General features: G+C 43.5%; 1 protein-coding gene across 2 annotated transcripts in view; it reads left to right on the top strand.

Annotated features, from left to right (window-relative positions):
* The window catches only part of CCDC57 (coiled-coil domain containing 57), a 116,480-nt gene that overhangs the window by 75,109 nt on the left and 24,090 nt on the right, over nt 1-17,281 (top strand). For both annotated transcript variants that reach the window (XM_065910076.1, XM_065910074.1), the window contains 3 exons: nt 6,690-6,790; nt 10,016-10,135; nt 10,544-10,760. In XM_065910076.1, the coding sequence (XP_065766148.1) occupies nt 6,690-6,790; nt 10,016-10,135; nt 10,544-10,760 (438 nt within the window). The remainder of the gene's footprint in view (nt 1-6,689; nt 6,791-10,015; nt 10,136-10,543; nt 10,761-17,281) is intronic.

Here is a 17,281-nt window from a genome sequence, read left to right as displayed (position 1 = left end):
ACTCCATTCCCAATTTGGAACCAGTCTGTTGTTCCATGTCCAGTTCTAGCTGTTGCTTCTTGAGCTGCATAGTCCTGTAAAGCAAATAGTCCAAGTCTGATTCTAACTGTTGCTTCTTGACATGCAAGTCAGATAAAGCAAAAGAGAGGAAACCTTTTTGTAGAGGAGTAGGGGACTGTGTGGGGAGCTGTTACAGAGTCCTTTGGAGGAAACTGGGAGTTCAGAGTATAGTGATTTTTCATTTGCTGAGCTGTAGGGATCTCTCATTGTCTGGGCTGCCATCAGGCAAAGAGTGTCTTCCTCCTCCTTGCAGCAGTAAGGCAGTGTCACTTCCGTCTGGAGATCCAAAGTCGTCTCTTCTGTCAAGATCTGTACTTACATGAGTGAGGTATGCGTAGGGGCTCCGCTTCTGGCCTCCTAACTCCCGTCTTAGTGAGTTACCCTTGGTTAATTTTCGCAAGAGAGAGTTTCAAAATTGAAGAGAGAATTGAAGTCTACTTTTGATTGTGTTCTATTTAGCAGACTTTTTGGGAAAAAAATATATATAGTTTTATTAAAGATGCTGAAGAAGATGTAGATAAACAGAGATATAGTATTTCCACTGACGTGATATCCATACTCTAGTATGTCTACTAGAGTTTACTTTTTTGAGGACATCAGTTCTCAGATAGATGAAAATCCTAACACATTTTTTCATGGAGTTGGACAAACTGGATTTTAGGTTCATGTGGATGAACAAATGAGTAGAACACCAAAGGTAATCCTGCTGGTCTTGGAGGGTCTCTGGGGAGGTGGAAGGCTGCTGTGGCTCACTGTGGGGACAAGGACACTGGTGGTGGAGATACTCACCAGGGTGAGCTCTCCTGGAGGCCAGCCACCACCCCAACACCAAGACCCAGCCCCACCCAACAGCCTGTAGGCTCCAGTGCTGGGACGCCTCAGCTTAAATACAATGATTAACATTCTTTCTAAACTTTTGTGTACTCATCAACCTGAAATGCCAAGATCTATGATTTTTGCGTTAAAATCTTGCACTGTTCTTGTATTTCTTTCCATTTCTCCTTCCGCTCCTTACAACTGTGTTGTATCAGTTTTCACACCATGCTAATTAAAGCAGAAGTGCTCATACCAGTTTTAGCTCATCAAGGTTCATATTATTCAGTGTCCTTTCTGATGTCTGGTATCATTTTAATAATATTTCTATAACAAGTGTTAAAAGATTATTTTCAGGAAGAAGTAAGATACGATTCTCAAACAGATATGAAAGCCAGCACATGTTTAGAATTTTCCCCTCTTCATTGAACAGTGAGGAAACCAGTCAAATGTTATAACCAATTCAAGGAAAAATCAAAAGAGCAACTGTATATGGAGTAAAGGAATTGAATTGCAAATAGAGGCAGAACCAGTTTCTCTAAAGGGAGGATGGGGAGGCCATGATAAATCCAAGGGACAAGTCATGGTCTGCACATCCGGCAGCTTCCAGAGTTGTAAAGTAGCTCCGGCTCCATGAGAGGCAAGACCCTGATAGCTCCTTAGGATGTGCAGTAGGCAATGCAGTTTCCATAGTTTTTTGTTTTTTGTTTTTTCTCTTTAGTTTCTCAGCTTTGGATAAAATTCATCTGAGAGATTATTCTTGATTACGAAACAAGGCTGGTCTCATTTGGCCTGATTGTTTTTGTATGTGCAATAAGAGTGTTAATCCATCATGTTGGCCTTCTTGAGTTTGCTGGAAGTTCCCGTCAGGATTTCAGGTTGTACTTTTGAAAGCATCTTATTTGTTGTCCTGAGTCCAGGAAGCCAAGAACCCACAATGTTTCACCTGCTGGATTATTTCAAGCAAATTCCTTTTTTCTTGAGCTTTCCAGAATATCCTGAGGCTCCTGGACTTGCCAGGAGATGAACTTCCTTATCCCCCTATGAGGCTGGCACCTGGCAGTTTTCCTGGGAGGGCCTTGTGAGCCTCGATCCCTGAGCGCAGATCCTTAAACATGCTGGGTCCTGGTGATTGAATGAGTATCGTTCTCCCTTGTGGCCACCCAGGCAAGGCCTTGGCTGCGCAGTCCATGTTGCCAGTCAAATCCTGATAGAAACAATAACAGATTCCCTTTGAACCTACACAGATTATTATATTGCCAGGAAAGGAAGAGTACTCAACAAGTTTCCAAGTTCTGGAGGACTCAGATTTAAGAGAACAAGATACCACTTAGAAATGTTTCATTTCAGTTTATAAAACCAGAGGCCACTGAATTTGTGTGGACTACAGACAGCTTAAGGGTTTCCCAGATGGCTCAGTGGCAAAGAATCCACCTGCCAGTTCAGGAGATACAGGATACGCAAGTTCAATCCCTGGGTCAGGAAGATCCCCTGGAAAAGGAAATGGCAACCCACTCCAGTATTCTTGCCTGGGAAATCCCATAGACAGAGGAGCCAGGCGGGCTACAGTCCATGGGGTTGCAAAGAGTCAGACATGACTTAGCAACTAAAACCACCACCACAGACAGCTTAAGGGGAAAGAGAAAGGGTTCCTTGTGTATCTAGAAAGAGCATTAAAGTCACATGTACAGTGTTCCCAGTAGCAGCTGCATTGTCCCTTGTCAGTTTGTTCAGTCCTAGGTGATTAATCCTTATTTACTCTGTCTTGGTTCTGAAATATCAACAATTCATCTGCTGCTTTATAGAGTTCTGGAAATCCTGAGTCAGTCCACTGGATGGCCTCACAGTGGTCTAAGCAATGCCCATGACAGTGTTTTCCCACTGTACTGGCCTCTCTTGTTCTTCTATTTCTCTCTCTCTCTCTCTTTTTTTTTTTTTCTTTTAATTAAAGTAAACCAAACTCTTTGTAGTTGTTCACTGAAGAGAAAATGCACAATCTATAAGTGGAGAATTAGGTTTTATTCAAGAATATTCCTGAGGACTACAGTCCACTGTTGCTGAAGCTGAAGCTTCAATACTTTGGCAACCTGATGCAAGCAGCAAGCTCATTGGAAAAGACCCTGATGCTGGGAAAGATTGAAAGCATGAAGAGAGGAGGAGGAAGAGATGGTTGAACAGCATCACCAATGCAATGGACATGAACTTGAGCAAACTCCAGGAGATGGTGAGGGACAGGGAAGCCTGATGTGCTACAGTCTATAGGATTGCAAAGAGTTGGACACAACTTGGCAGCTAAACAACAGTCCAGGAAGGCGGCCTATCTGATGGCTCTGAGAGACTGTTCTACACAGGTCAAGGAGGAGAATGGGATATGAAGGAGTTTTTGCTAAAACAATATATATGTAGCCAAACATTGAAAGATTACTACTAATCACAAAAAAACAGACATCTCGAGGATTTTAGTGCCTTTTATATATGGGAAGATGCAAGAGTCTGAGCTCATTGAAACCATTCCTCTGATATGCATCTGAACTCTCTAGGGCCAATATCCTGTTTTTGTCCTTTCTGAATCCCGCTAGGGTGCACAGTTGGGACAGCTGCAGCGGCTGATTGCTTGTTGGCAGGCAATATTCTCTGTTTATTGAAATGGCAGACCACAGGTTTTTTTTGTCCACATGGATGACAAAGACATAATATAGCCATGGTTAACTTATACTACTGATAATTTTCAAAAGTGAAAGATCTGATGGGAGTTCATAACAAGAAAAGTGCCACTGAGAAGTTATATTTGGTTGTTTCTGTGCCGTGCAAAACAAAGCCCCCCCCCCCCCCGAAAAAGTTTTAGATAAAGTTAATCTGTTTATGCCTGTTTTTAAAGAAGACTGTGAACACTATATCTAATTTCTAAAAATCAATGAATATAATTTTTATAGAGGAAAAATTCCTGCGATATGACACAAAATAATCCTGAAACATAATGTACCAAGACTATCAAGCAGAGAGTCAGGAGTTGTGGGGCAGGTCCTGACCATCTGCATACCAAGTATGAGATGTGAAGGCCCAGCTACAAACTCCTGGCCTCCAAAACGCTGGATTCAAGTTAAAGAAGGAAGGTTGTGACCAGGTAAATATTTAAAACAGTGACTGAGTCTACCAACTTTACTACCCCTGTTCCCTCATGGCACTGGGCAGATACTTTAGATGAGATCGGGCGCATTCAGGGTGGTATGGCCGTAGAGTGGGCAGATACTTTAGGACTCTGATGAAGAAAAACCTGACAGGCACCCAGGACCCTGACAGATCTCTGGAAAGTTCCTCAAACACATGATGTGACTAACATTTTACCAACAAATACTAAATGGGATTGACAACATTTCTTCAAACTCAGCAGCTCTTCTCATGAAACTCATGGATAATAATGCCTCAAATAAGCCTAATTATTTCTAACACTTCTAAGAACAAATCTTTGTGATTTTTCCAAGGCACAAAGATAATTTTAGGTGAAAAGAGTATCCTGGAAGTTTTATCTCATTTTTACCCCTGGGATTCAATTTGAAAAGGAAAATTATCAAAGGCTGTCAGGAGATTTGAACACTAAAATAGGATCACAGATGCCTGGGAAACAACAGTATTTGTCTACTCAGGTGAAAATGACAATAAACATTTAAAAATAAACACAGAAGTTAGTGTCATTGTAAAGAACTTTAGTTCTCCCATAAGGGAGGTAACTTTGTGTCTTCGTTTTTAATAATTAAATGCAATAAAGTCAACATAAAGCAAAGAAAACTGTTCTGGTCTTCTAGTCATTTTATAAAAGTGGAAGCATGCGTCGTGTGACCTTTTATGTCTGATGTCTTTCACTGAACATAATGTTTCTGGGGTTTGATCACATTGTAGTGTGTGTCGGTGCTTCACTCCTTTTTATGGCTGAATAATATTCCCTTGTATAGACAGACTACACTCTGTCCATCCATTCATTAGTAATAGACATTTGGGGTTTGTTTTTTTTTCTGTTTTTTGGTTATTGTGAATAATACTTCTATGAAAATTCTTGTACAAGTTTTTGTTTAAACGTGTTCTCAGTTCTTTAGATATATACCCAGAAATGGAATTGCTGCAGTGACATGGTAATTCAATGTTTAACTCATTGAGGAGCCACCAAACGGTTTTTGACTGTAGCTGCATTTTGCTTTCCCACCAGTAATATATGAGGTTCTGATTTTCCACATCCTCAACAACACTTACTTCCTGTCTTTTTGTTTTTGTTTTTGGCTGTACCTGTAGCATATGGAATTTCCCTGACCAGGGATTGATCCCATGCCCTCTACTGTGGAAGCACAGAGTCTTAACCACTGGACCACCAGAGAAGGTCCTCTGTCTTTTTTATTTTAGCCATCTTAGTAAGTGCAAAGTAGTATCTCATTGTGATTTTGATTTTGCATGTCCTTAGTGACTAACGATGTTGAGCATCTTTTCATTGTCTTGTTACCCATTTCTGTAACTTCAGAATTGATAGCCTTTAAATTGAGGTATTATAAACTAAGGAAAGTATATTCTTTTCCAAATGTTCTTTTTACGTCTTTTTATCATCTGGAAAAAACATACATTACTTCAGGCCTCATCTCAGAAGGACCACGGTGGCAAAACTAATTTCATAACTACTCAGATGTTAATAACATGCAATATGTCCATCACCGTTATCTTTAAATGAATGGAGAAATAAGCTTTTGAAAAATTTCTCTGCTTCAGTTTCCAACATTGTAAATAGCAATAGTTATTAACCAAAAACAGTAAAACAGCCAGTAATTTTACCCGCCAAATGAATTTATTCAGGAGCAGCAAAGAATTGCAATTTGGGACATGCAACTACAATGAACCACATGCAAGTAATGTTGAGGCAAAGGAGGGGAACCTCTTTTATAGAGAAGGAGAAGCTGGGAGGAACTGTTAAAAACAGAGCCCATTGGAAGAAATTGGAACTTCAAAGCACAGTGGCTTTTATTGGCTGGGCCATTGCCAAGCAATGATAAAATCTTCCTCCAGCTGCCAGCAGTGTTACTGCCTTCCAGAGATGCGAGGTGGTCTCTTCTGTTGGGATCTGCACTGATGTGCGTGGGACGTGAGTGAGAGCTCCCCTTCTGGCCTCCCAACTCCATTTTAGTGAGGATCCCATGATTAATTTTCGCATAAATCACACATACACACACACCAAAAAAAAAAAAAAAAACTTGGGGGTTCTCAATAACCTTGTATTTAGTTCGTTATTAGTTCGTTATTAGTTCGTTATTCTGAAAAACTGTTATTTCAATGGTAATTTCTCTCTTGTAGTATGTCAGCTTAAAGATAAATTTCTAAGGTTTCAGGTAACATAACCCAAACTGAGTTAACAAATGAATGTTCATTTGATGCCTAGATCATATCTGATCTAGGCAGACTGCTGAAGCATTGATTATAAGAATAATCCTTGAGCATACATATGTAAACTTTTGCTTCTTATTTTTCTATGCTGCAGAGAGGGTATGTCTTTGGGTCTGTTAATGGATGTGCTCATGTCTGCCATTCTGAGAAGCTGTGTCAAGGGTATGTGCCTTTATAGAATGTTTCTGTGTGTTCTGAAGTCTGCTGAAATGCTGGCCTGTGTTGCACCGTTCACACATGTCCATTCACCACCCCCACCCAAATTCTCTTAAAAGACAAGTGACTTTGGTTTTAAAGGTGCACATGCTGTTCTTCTTGAGTATGTGTTTTCAGCACGGGAGGAACCCAAGCAATACGCACACAAGGGATAAACTCCCTCCCCCTCATTTCGTTTACAGGGACGCCGCCTCATCACCCCTTCCGCACCCCTGAGGCGCAGGGCTCAGGTGAGGCTCCTGATGTTTGCCTGGGACAGTGGCAGCCCTGCCTCACAACTCAGGTAACAGTCCTTTATCTAAGAAGCTTACTTTTAAGAAACTTTGAACTGATTGCTCAAATACTGCGTTTTCATAACAGAAACTTGAGAATACGGTAAACAATTTAAAAAGCTTTCAGTTTTCAGCACTTCAGCATAGTTAGCAGTAACTTATCAGTGTATTCAGTTCAGTTTAGTTCAGTCGCTCAGTCGTGTCCGACTCTTTGCGACCCCATGGACTGCAGCACGCCAGGCCTCCCTGTCCATCACCAACTCCTGGAGTTTACTCAAACTCACGCCCATTGAGTCGGTGATGCCATCCAACCATCTCATCCTCTGTCGTCCCCTTCTCCTCCCACCTTCAATCTTTCCCAGCATCAGGGTCTTTTCCAATGAGTCAACTCTTCACATGAAGTGGCCAAGGTATTGGAGTCTCAGCTTCAACATCAGTCCTTCCAATGAATATTCAGAGCTGATTTCCTTTAGGATGGACTGGTTGGATCTCCTTGCTGTCCAAAGGACTCTTGAGTCTTCTCTAACACCACAGTTCAAAAGTATCAGTTCTTTGGTGCTCAGCTTTCTTTATAGTCCAGCTCTCACATTCGTATGTGACTACTGGAAAAGCCCTAGCTTTGACTAGATGGACCTTTGTTGGCAAAGTAATGTCTCTGCTTTTTATTTATTTATTTTTTTTGTCTCTGCTTTTTAATATGCTGTCTAGATTGTTCATAACTTTTCTTCCAAGGAGCAAACGTCTTTTAATTTCATGGCTGCAGTCACCATCTGCAGTGATTTTAGAGCCCCCAAAAATGAAGTCTGTCACTATTTCCCCATCTATTTGCCATGAAGTGATGGGACCAGATTCCATGATCTCAGTTTTTCAAAGTTATAAAATATATTATATATATTTTATTATATAGCTTTACCTACCTAGGTATTGTTTTTAAATCTTTACCAATGTAACAGGTTTAAAATGCATCTTCTAAACATTTCTTATATCCTGAGAGTGTTCAAATTTTTAATCTGTTCATCAGCCATTTGTATTTCTTCTTTTGTGGGTTATTTATGCATGTTTTATGCTGATTTTCTACTTGGGTGTTTCTACTTTTCCTTATATATACTAATCCTTATCTGTTGGATGACTTGTACAGTGTGTAGTTTGTCTTTTCTGTTTATTTAAAATAAATAGTGAGTTGAGTAACAGATAGATGGCCTGTTACACCATGAGATGACATGGGGCTCTTAGTGACAAGCTCCATCCTAGAAGCAGGTGGGTGAGGGTGGGAGGAGGGGCTGATGAGGAGTGAGGCTGGGATGGTGGCTGGATCATAATGGGTGGGGGTTGGGAGGGCGCCATGCGAGTCAGGATTCCCTAAAGAGTTTGAAGCCTGGGCAGCAGCTGTGGGTGGAGATTTGATGAACGGACTTAGATCCGAGATGATCCTTTACCATTGCCATGCCTACATTCAGTCTGAGCTTGCACATCTAGATGTAGAGTTTGGGGAAGAAGTCTTCAGCAAAGGGAAGTCTTCAGCAAAGTGCAGGGGTTCTGAGTCACCAGCACAAGGTCAGCCAGGAATGGGTCAGGGGAACAGAGAGGCCTAGGGAGCCAGTGTGCCAGGCCAGGAAACACTGACTTGAGAAACTGAGAAGGGCTGGCTCTGAAAGGGGCCAAGAAGCATAGTGTTTTCCACCGACAGACTCCTCCACTGACAAAAGCCTGTGGAGGATGTATTTGGGAAGAAGGAAAGAGCATAGAAAGAAGAAATGCAGGATCACTGAGGCCTAGGCACCCTGAGCTGGGCCTCACCTGTGTGGGTCTGCTGGAACCCGATAGGCTTTGTTCCAGACTCCCGTCATGTGTGTGCATGTGTACACAGACACTCAGAGTCCTTCCCTCTTCGCCATTCGTGGAAAGTGGAAGTAAAGCATCACTGTCTGAGGTGCTTGTACCTTTCAAGTCATCTGCATTAAATTTAAGTCTCTAAATGTGTGTTATTAGAAGAAATCTCTCCCAAATCATCAAGTAAATGTCCTTGCTACCCTCTGTGGTGAAACACATATACTCTTACCTAGACTTCCATTTCTTTCTAGTAAATTAAGTAGTTTATTAAACTTTATCAATCTCTTTCAAACTACAAAGCTATTTGTTACATTCAGTGAAATAACTCATCTTAAAATTCGAGAAAGGAAGACTCCTTGAGGTCCTCTTTTTTGGTTCCTCTTTACTTCCACTAGTAAATGGTACTGTGTAGAAAGAAACAGGAAGAACATACAGAAAAGAATGCCTATAGTTTAAGAAGAAAAAGACGGATAACCAGTAGAAAAATAAGCAAAGGATAACAATCAGAGGGGGCTTCCCAGGTGACTCGGTGGTAAAGAATCCACCTGCAAATGCAGGAGACGCAGGAGACGCTGGTTCCATCCCTGGATCGGGAAGATCCCCTGGAGGAGGAAATGGCAACCCCCTCCAGTGTTCTTGCCTGGAGAATCCCATGAACAGAGGAGCCTGGCGGGCTGCAGTCCATAGGGTTGAGTCGCAAAGAGTCGGACATGACTAAGCAACTGAGCACGCACATATGCAACATTCAGAAGCCAATGCAGAAGAAACTCGTTGAGTCAGTCAACAAACATGAGAAGTTGCTCATTATCAACTGCCACACAGACACTGAAAATAAAAACCGAAAGATATGTGTGCATTACTCAGCTCACAATCCAAAATGGACACTTCATTAGGAGAAGCGGCAGCCACAGGTGGCCCTCTGCACCGGGGCTTCGGTTCTCCTCGGTGCCCCCTCCCAACTGCTTCAACACAGGCCTCCCCTCAGAAGGCAGATGCGAGTGTTCAGGCTGCAGGGGACCAGAGTGGCCTCAGCTGTGTGTTGAAGATATGCCACAAAGGAGAGCTGCAGGGCCCCTCACCCTGTGGCCAGCGGGGCGCAGGGTGCCCTCCCTGGGCACCACAGGAAGGTTGTGCGACTGTCAGGTGCTTGGGAACATACTTGGATCACCATCTTGAGGCCTGTTAAGTTCTTACTGGCTGGTGGACACAAGCACGCTCTCCAGTTTTGGCTCATCACAGAGCCAACTCCCTAACATCAGAAATGCAGGGAAGGTGTTTCTTCCTAATCCTGAGGGAAAACTCAGTAACACACCCCATCAAAGCCCCACAAACACTGAGAACTCAGTAACACAGCCCATCAAAGACCCACAAACACTGAGTTTCTTGTGCTTAAATTTCCACAACAGGACCCTAGGAAAGCCAAGAAAGAATGTTTCTCCGAATGCTCCAGAAAGAGCCAAGCCCACCTGGCACAGACAGTCCACAGAAAGGATGCTCGGCCAGGCTGCACGGCGGGACCAGGACTGGTACGCAGGACCCACCAGCGCCAGCTCTTCATGCGGCTCACATCCCCGCTCGGGAAGCACCCGGAACTGGGGTACTTGGTGTCACAGAGAGTGACCACTGCCTGAGTGTCTTCGCCTCAGAGTGTTGGCCCTGATTCCCAGTCCCACCTCCCTCACGATCCTGTTTCTTTGGGGTTGAGATTGGCTGCGCTACATGGCTCATGGATCTTAGTTCCCTGACCAGGGATTGAACCCAGGCCCTCGGCAGTAAAAGTAAGGAGTCCTAGCCACTGGACCGCCAGGGAATTCCCCATGTTCCATGTTTGAATGTCCCGAGCTTCTCCTCGGGCCAGGTTCACTATCTTATCACCCCAGGTGGGCGGGGAGAGAGGGTGGCTTTCAAGGATAGTTCTCTTTACTCTCTCACAGAGACAACACAGGAGCTCCACAGTGACTTGCAGGTTAGCTCCTCAGAAAGAAAATCGGTCCCCAAAGCCACGCCTGGCTCAAAAATTCCAGGAGGAAACTGGCCACCACACCCGAAGGTCCTCATCACTTGCCAGCAGTTCCCTCCAGGACACATGGAAGTTGCTGGACCTGGGATCCAGCCCTTCTGGCCTCACTTCCCAGGATGACTCACCTCCAGGTAGGCCGCTGCTCTGTCAGTCCAGATGCTGGCCATGAGAATGGCAGTCCTGTCCTCTTACTTGGTGCCTGAGCGTCCCCCAGGGAAGGAGTGTGTCTCCCAGGCCCACATCCAGCTGACCACATTACTGCATCTACTGAGAGTGGAGACCACAGGTCACAAGGACCCTCAGCCCGAAAGGGGTGGGTGCAGTGTGGTCAGTCTGTGACTCTGGGGGAGGCAAGTGTTCTGTGTTCTGCTCAGTCTCAGGAGGCTGGGGCAGCCCATGAAGAGTGTGTCCTTGGCCCCCTGGGAAACTCGCTCCCGCTAATGTCACTGTGAGATAATCAGGAAAATTCATCTGAAGGGCCACTACCTTTGGGGGAACTGCATGAGACCGAGGTGTAGCAAGCATGGTGGGTGAAGGGGAGGCTGTTTGAAGACCGGGGTGGGGGGAGTGAGCTTGGAGCCCCTTGGAGATCAGTATGCAGCTAGCACCCTCATTCTCAGCCTTAATGCGTGACTGCCTCCCACTGTGCCCAGTGTGCCAGTGGACATTTTAGGTTTTTCCCGATCTTTTGCCATTACAAATAATGCTACAGTGAATTAACTTGTACATGCTATAGTGCGTGAATTAAAGTATAAATGTAAAGTATAAATGTAAATGTAAAATCCCAGAGAGGGGTTTGTTCTGACCAAAGGTATGTGCATTTCTGGCTTCCCTGGTGGCTCAGCAGTAATCTGCCTGCCAATGCAGGAGACACAGGTTCGATCCCTGGGTTGGGAAGATCCCCTGGTGAAAGGAATGATTACCCACTCCAGTATTCTTGCCTGGGAAATCCCATGGACAGAGGAGCCTGGCAGGCTGTAGCCCATGGGGTCACAAGAGTCAGACACAACTTAGCAACTAAACTACCACCACCACATGTGCCTGTCTAGTTTGGGAAGATGTTAGTTGGGCTCCATCAGACAGTAGCAGTTCACACCCACCCAGCAAAGGCTGAGAGGGTGTCCTCCAGACCCTCTCCAGCAGTGTCAGGGAACTGTAATCTTTGCCAGTCTGACAGGTATCATTTTACTTCATATTTTACGTGTTAGGAGGTTGTGCGTCTTTTCACATGTTTGAATTATGTCTTTTCCTTTTCTTCAGTTCTCTGCTCATTGGTTTATTGGGTTTATAATCTTTTTCTTATTGATTTGTATGAGCTCATTATATATAATGGAAGTTAGACCTTTTCTGAGACATAAATTGTAAATATTTTCCTACAGTTTTTCATTTGTTCTTTTACTTTACCTATGGTGGCTTTTTGTCATACACATTTTTTTTAAAATGTTATGTTTAATTGTTATGTTCTTGTTTTTAATCCTTTCTGGGGTTTTTGCTGTACCTAGGTCTTTTCCACTCCTAGATGAAAGATTATTCTGCCATGATTTCTTCTAACACAGTTATGGTTTCCTTTTTTCATATCTAAATGCATGATCCATTTGGAATTTTATCACACTTGTAGGTTATGAAATAGGAACCAAGCTTTAGTTTTTAAACCCAGGTGGCATTTCAGATATCCTCCCCACCCCCCACCAGTTACTGAGTAACTCACATCTCCCCACTTGTTTGAAATCCTATTTTCACTATAATACTAAATGTTTTGTATGTACTTGAGTCGCTGGGCTCTTGTCCTGTCCCATGGTTCATTGGTCTCAGTCCGTCCACATGCAGTGCTGTTTGAATTGTTACCACTTCCTGGTCCCTCATAATGTCTGCTGACTTTGACTCTCCAATTGTGCTTCTTTCTCAACGTTTTCCTGGTAATTCTCATTTATTTTTTACTTTTCCTGAACAGCCTTTAGTCCCAGCCCCAAATCTCTGTTGTGACTCTTCTCAGGATTTGTTAATCTTGGGTCCTGTGTCCAGAAGGAGCTGAGTCCTCCTATTAGTCTAGAGAAAAACCCATTTAGCAACGAAGACCCAGCATGGCCAAAATAAATAAATAAATAAATAAATAAAATTATATATATATTTATATATATATTATGTATATATAAATTTTATTTTTATATATGTATTATTTATTTATTTATTTATTTATTTATTTTGACCTTGCTGGGTCTTCGTTGCTGCATGGGCTTTTCTCTAGTTGAGGTGCATGGACTTCTTTTTGTGGTTGCTTCTCATTGCACACACACTCTTGTTGCAGAACACAGGCCCTAGGGTGCACGGGCTTCAGTAGTTGAGCTCCTGGGTTCTAGAGCACAGGCTTGATAGAAGTGGCACATGGGCTTCGTTGCTCCACGGCCTGTGAGTTCTTCCTGGATCAAGTATGGAACCTGTGTCTCCTGCGTTGGCAGGCAGATTCTTTACCACTGAGCTATCTGGGAAGCCATTCAGGTACATTTTAAATTCAGGAAAGTTTTTGCTATACTTTTCATTGACTCTGTTGGAAGTTTTTGGTAAATGTTCATTGCCATTTTGCTGCTTTCCTTCCTCCTCTTTTCTCATAGCACTTTTGTACCTTTATTACCCCTCATCTTTAAAAGAGGTAATTTTTCCTCTACCAAGTATTTGTAGGAAATGTGTGCAGGAGAAGAAACCAGGGACATTGTCCTGTCTAGCGGTTTTTTTGTTGTTGGTTTTTAAGTAAGTTTAGCCTTGACTTATCTTTGCCCATTTTCATGAAGCTCAGCTTCTTTCCCCTCCCTCCCGGGCATGCTGACTCCAGTAGTTAGACACAGGCTCAGTAGTTGTGGCACACGGGCTTAGTTGCCCTGAGGCATGTGAAATCTTCCCAGACCAGGGATTGAACCAGTGTCCCCTGCATTGGCAGCCGGATTCTAACCACTGGACCAACAGGGAAGTCCTAGTTGGTGATTTCTAACATATTTACATTTTGGTTAGAGAATAAGATCACCATGGTGTCAGCCCTTCTGAGAGTATAGTTTTGCTCTAGCTACAGTAACTGACGGGCCTGCTTCTGCCAGTGGCACCCACTCGTAGAAAGAGTGGTGCCCTTTGTTATTCCTTTCCCTGGGTCTGAAAGCCTGTTCCTGTTCAGTGTCTCCTGCACTTCCGCTACCACGCTCCTGGATCAGCGCTGTCCTCCAGCAGCTTAGTTTGTGTTTTGTCTTTAGTGTGCTTTTAAAAGTTTTTATTTCCTCCAGTCTCATCAGGGAGATCACATTTCCATTGCCTTCTGCCTGTTTTTAAGTTACATTCTCTATGTTTATTCTTCCTCAGTGACTAAGAGTCCACTTATTTTCATTTTACCCATCCATTTCCTAAATTTATCAGCCTCTGTATTTTTCTGATTTTCTACTGATATCAATGAAAGCATTAGCTGTTAGGCAGGAGATGATTGTCTTTTATTAAACAAAGGTAAATTTGGCTAAGTCCTTTATAATTTATCCTTATTTGCTTTCCAGCTCTCTCATAGTAGCCTCTTAGATATATTTTTATTCTTCCAATGTAATTATAAAAGAGAATTGTTATATAGGAAACTTTGAGGCCTCTGTGTGACAGTATTTTTATTTGTCTCCCATTTACATATTTTAGTTGAGTGTAATACCCCCCCAAAAAATAAAATAAAACCCCAGGCTTCCATTTCTCATCATATAGCAGGCTGTGTAGCTGGATTAATACTGTCACTGAGAACAACTAACACTACTAAATAAAAAGTAAAGACAGGCTTATAAGGCATCAGTAAATAGCAGGAAGGTAAAGAATTCTCAAGCAAAGGCTGAGAGGAGCAACCTGAGGCTGCCTTTGACCAGGGACTTTGCCAGCCTGTGGGCTTGAAATCTGATGTTGTCACCTCTCCGCCTTCAGAAAACAGGTGATGGTGATGAAACCCAGGCCCACCCAGGGCAGGAATGTGATGGCGCAATCCCCCCCACCTCCCAAAGCTAGAACTCCAAGGACCATAGTCTCCGTGTGCAGGTGGACAGGTAGACCCCCACCGCCATCAGGGGCAGGGATGTGAGGACTGAGACCATGATCTGGCACTGAGTGACAAAGGGAAGATTGTTACATATGTTAATAATTTGCCACCAAGAGTCAGTCCTCATGGTTTAGTCCCAGTTAACCCCTGGGTGCCTAGAACTTTCATTTCAAGAGGTTGTGAGCTGGTGGCATCCCCAAGAACTAGCAACAAGTGGAGGGTCACTTCAGGGGGAATCACCTTTATCCCAGGCCGTAGAAAATTTGCACAGATCAGATTCCTGTGAAAAATAAGATCCCACACACGAGGTACAAGGCACCAGGAATGAGGCCAGCATAAGCGGACCTGGGAAATCAGGGTATAAGTAACTGTATTTCTTTTTTTTTTTTTTTTTTACCAAGATATCAGGATGTTTATTAGTGTCATGGAATTTAGAGCAAAGAACTAGAGGAATGGACATTGAGACTAACTCCAAATAATACATTTAAAAATCAATCTTATATTAACTAGGATCATCCTTTCTTTCACTATTATATTTCATAATCCTCTTCTGATAACATTACCTCCCTAAAACAACCCTCAAGGACATGGGAGGACTAAGTAACTATATTTCATAATGAAGTAAAACACCAGCAAGAAATACATTCAGGAAGCAAGGAAATATAAAAAAAGACCAAGCAGACTTAAAAAAGAACCAAATAAAGGTCTAATAAATGAAAAATTGTAATTACTGCAATTAAAAACTCAGTGGATGAGCTTAACAGCAGGGTATGTACCACAGAATTCATGAAATGATGTTATATATGAATAAATTACCCAGAGACACACAGATTAAAAAAAAAGAAATAGAAAAGAGAGAAAAACAGATCAGGAGCCTGGAGGCTAGAGTAAGAAGGTGTGACCCGTGTTGGTCAGAGCTTTAGCGGAAGAGAGAAGATGGGCAGGGGCCACATTTGAAGTGACAGGGCTGAAGTAGTATGGCAAGATAGTCATTTCAACCCTAGGAAGCCTGTCAAATCCCAATCCAAATAATTAAATGAAACCCACACCTGGATCTGTCCTAACAAAGCACCAGCGGTGATGAGATTGTTTTGAAAACTGGCAGAGGAAGTAGACAAGTTACCCTCAAAGAGACATGCCTGAGGAATACTGGACTTTTCACCAGCCACAGTGGGGAACCTGAGACAGGGAGACAGTATCTGTCTGAGCTGAGGGAAGACAGCTGTCACCCTAGAATCCCACTAAAGAGGGCAAAACAAAGACTTTTCAGACAGTAAAAACTGAGCAACTTTGCCCCACACATCCCTCTCTAAAAAAAAATTCCAGAGTAGGCATCAGCAAACTTTTTTGCGAAGGAGGGCCAAATAGTGACTATTTTTGGCTTTGTGACCCAGTGGTCTCTCTTGCAATCTCCACCTGCAGCTCAAAAGCAGTTGCAGACAATATGTAAGTGATGGGCATGGTTGTGTACCAATAAAACTTTATTGACAAACAGATGATAGTAATGCTGTTTTTCAAGCTGAGTACACAGGTTTTTGTTTAGTTCTTTACTTTTAAAAAGTTCTTTAAACAAAACATGTATATTATATGTGCTTGATGTAGTTTGGGTATCTTTTATAAAGAAAAGTTTTAAGAGGGAGAGAGTGGTCAACTGGGCAGAGAGGTCAGGGAAGGTCAGGGCAGAAGTGTTCCATGTCACTGTGGCAGTCTTAGTGGAGTAGTGGAATTGTCATCCATCCTATTCCTGGCTGAAGAGGCTGGGGAGGAACAGGTGGACTGCTTACTGAAGAGGTCTTGCTCTGAAAAGCAGCAGTTAAAAAGCAACATCGGGGCTTCCCTGGTGGCTCAGTGGTAAAGAATCAGCCTGCCAATGCAGGAGACAAGGGTCCAATCCCTGATCTGGGAAGATCCCACATGCCACAGAGCAACTAAGCCCATGCACCACTACTATCAAGCCTGTGCTCTAGGGCCCAGGAGCTGCAACTACTGAGCCCACATGCCACAACTGCTGAAGTCCTCTCAGCCAAAAGCCCGGGCTCCACACTGCAACAAAGAGTGGCCCCTGCTCTCTGCAACTGGAGAAAAGCCCCCGCAGCAATGACGACTCGGCACAGCTAAAAGTAAATAAATAAATATAATTTTAAAAAAGCAACATTGGAGGAAACTGTGAAGGTGCACCTATACGCAGGTGGGGAAGATGGGAAAGAGAACGCCGATGCTTGTGGCTGGGGAGGAGGGCAAACTCAGGAGAGAAGCGGGGGGTATGCTGAGGGGCTTGGATTTGATAGGACAGGCCAGAGGCGGGAAGGCGATAGACACCCAGACTGGGAGCTTTACGGACCACACCTGACAAGCAAGTTGCCACAGCCTCACAGACGCCTGCAGAAGACAAGGAGGACTCATCACTCGCAGCACCGCAGACAGCCAAGGGTCTCCTCAACCCCTGTCCCATGGGCCAGGTCAGGAGTCTCAGCTGAGTGACCCCAAACAGGCAGAACCCGAATCTTTCCCAGTGGGCTATAGGCACATCTGCCCTTTGCCCCCAAGGGAGTGGTGCCGTCATCTTCTGAAGCTTCAACCATGCAGACACCCAGTGAGAGAGTCCAGAGC

The sequence above is a fragment of the Muntiacus reevesi genome, chromosome 18, assembly GCF_963930625.1.
Source record: "Muntiacus reevesi chromosome 18, mMunRee1.1, whole genome shotgun sequence".
Taxonomy (NCBI): domain Eukaryota; kingdom Metazoa; phylum Chordata; class Mammalia; order Artiodactyla; family Cervidae; genus Muntiacus; species Muntiacus reevesi.
This window is presented reverse-complemented; position numbering and strand designations above follow the sequence as displayed.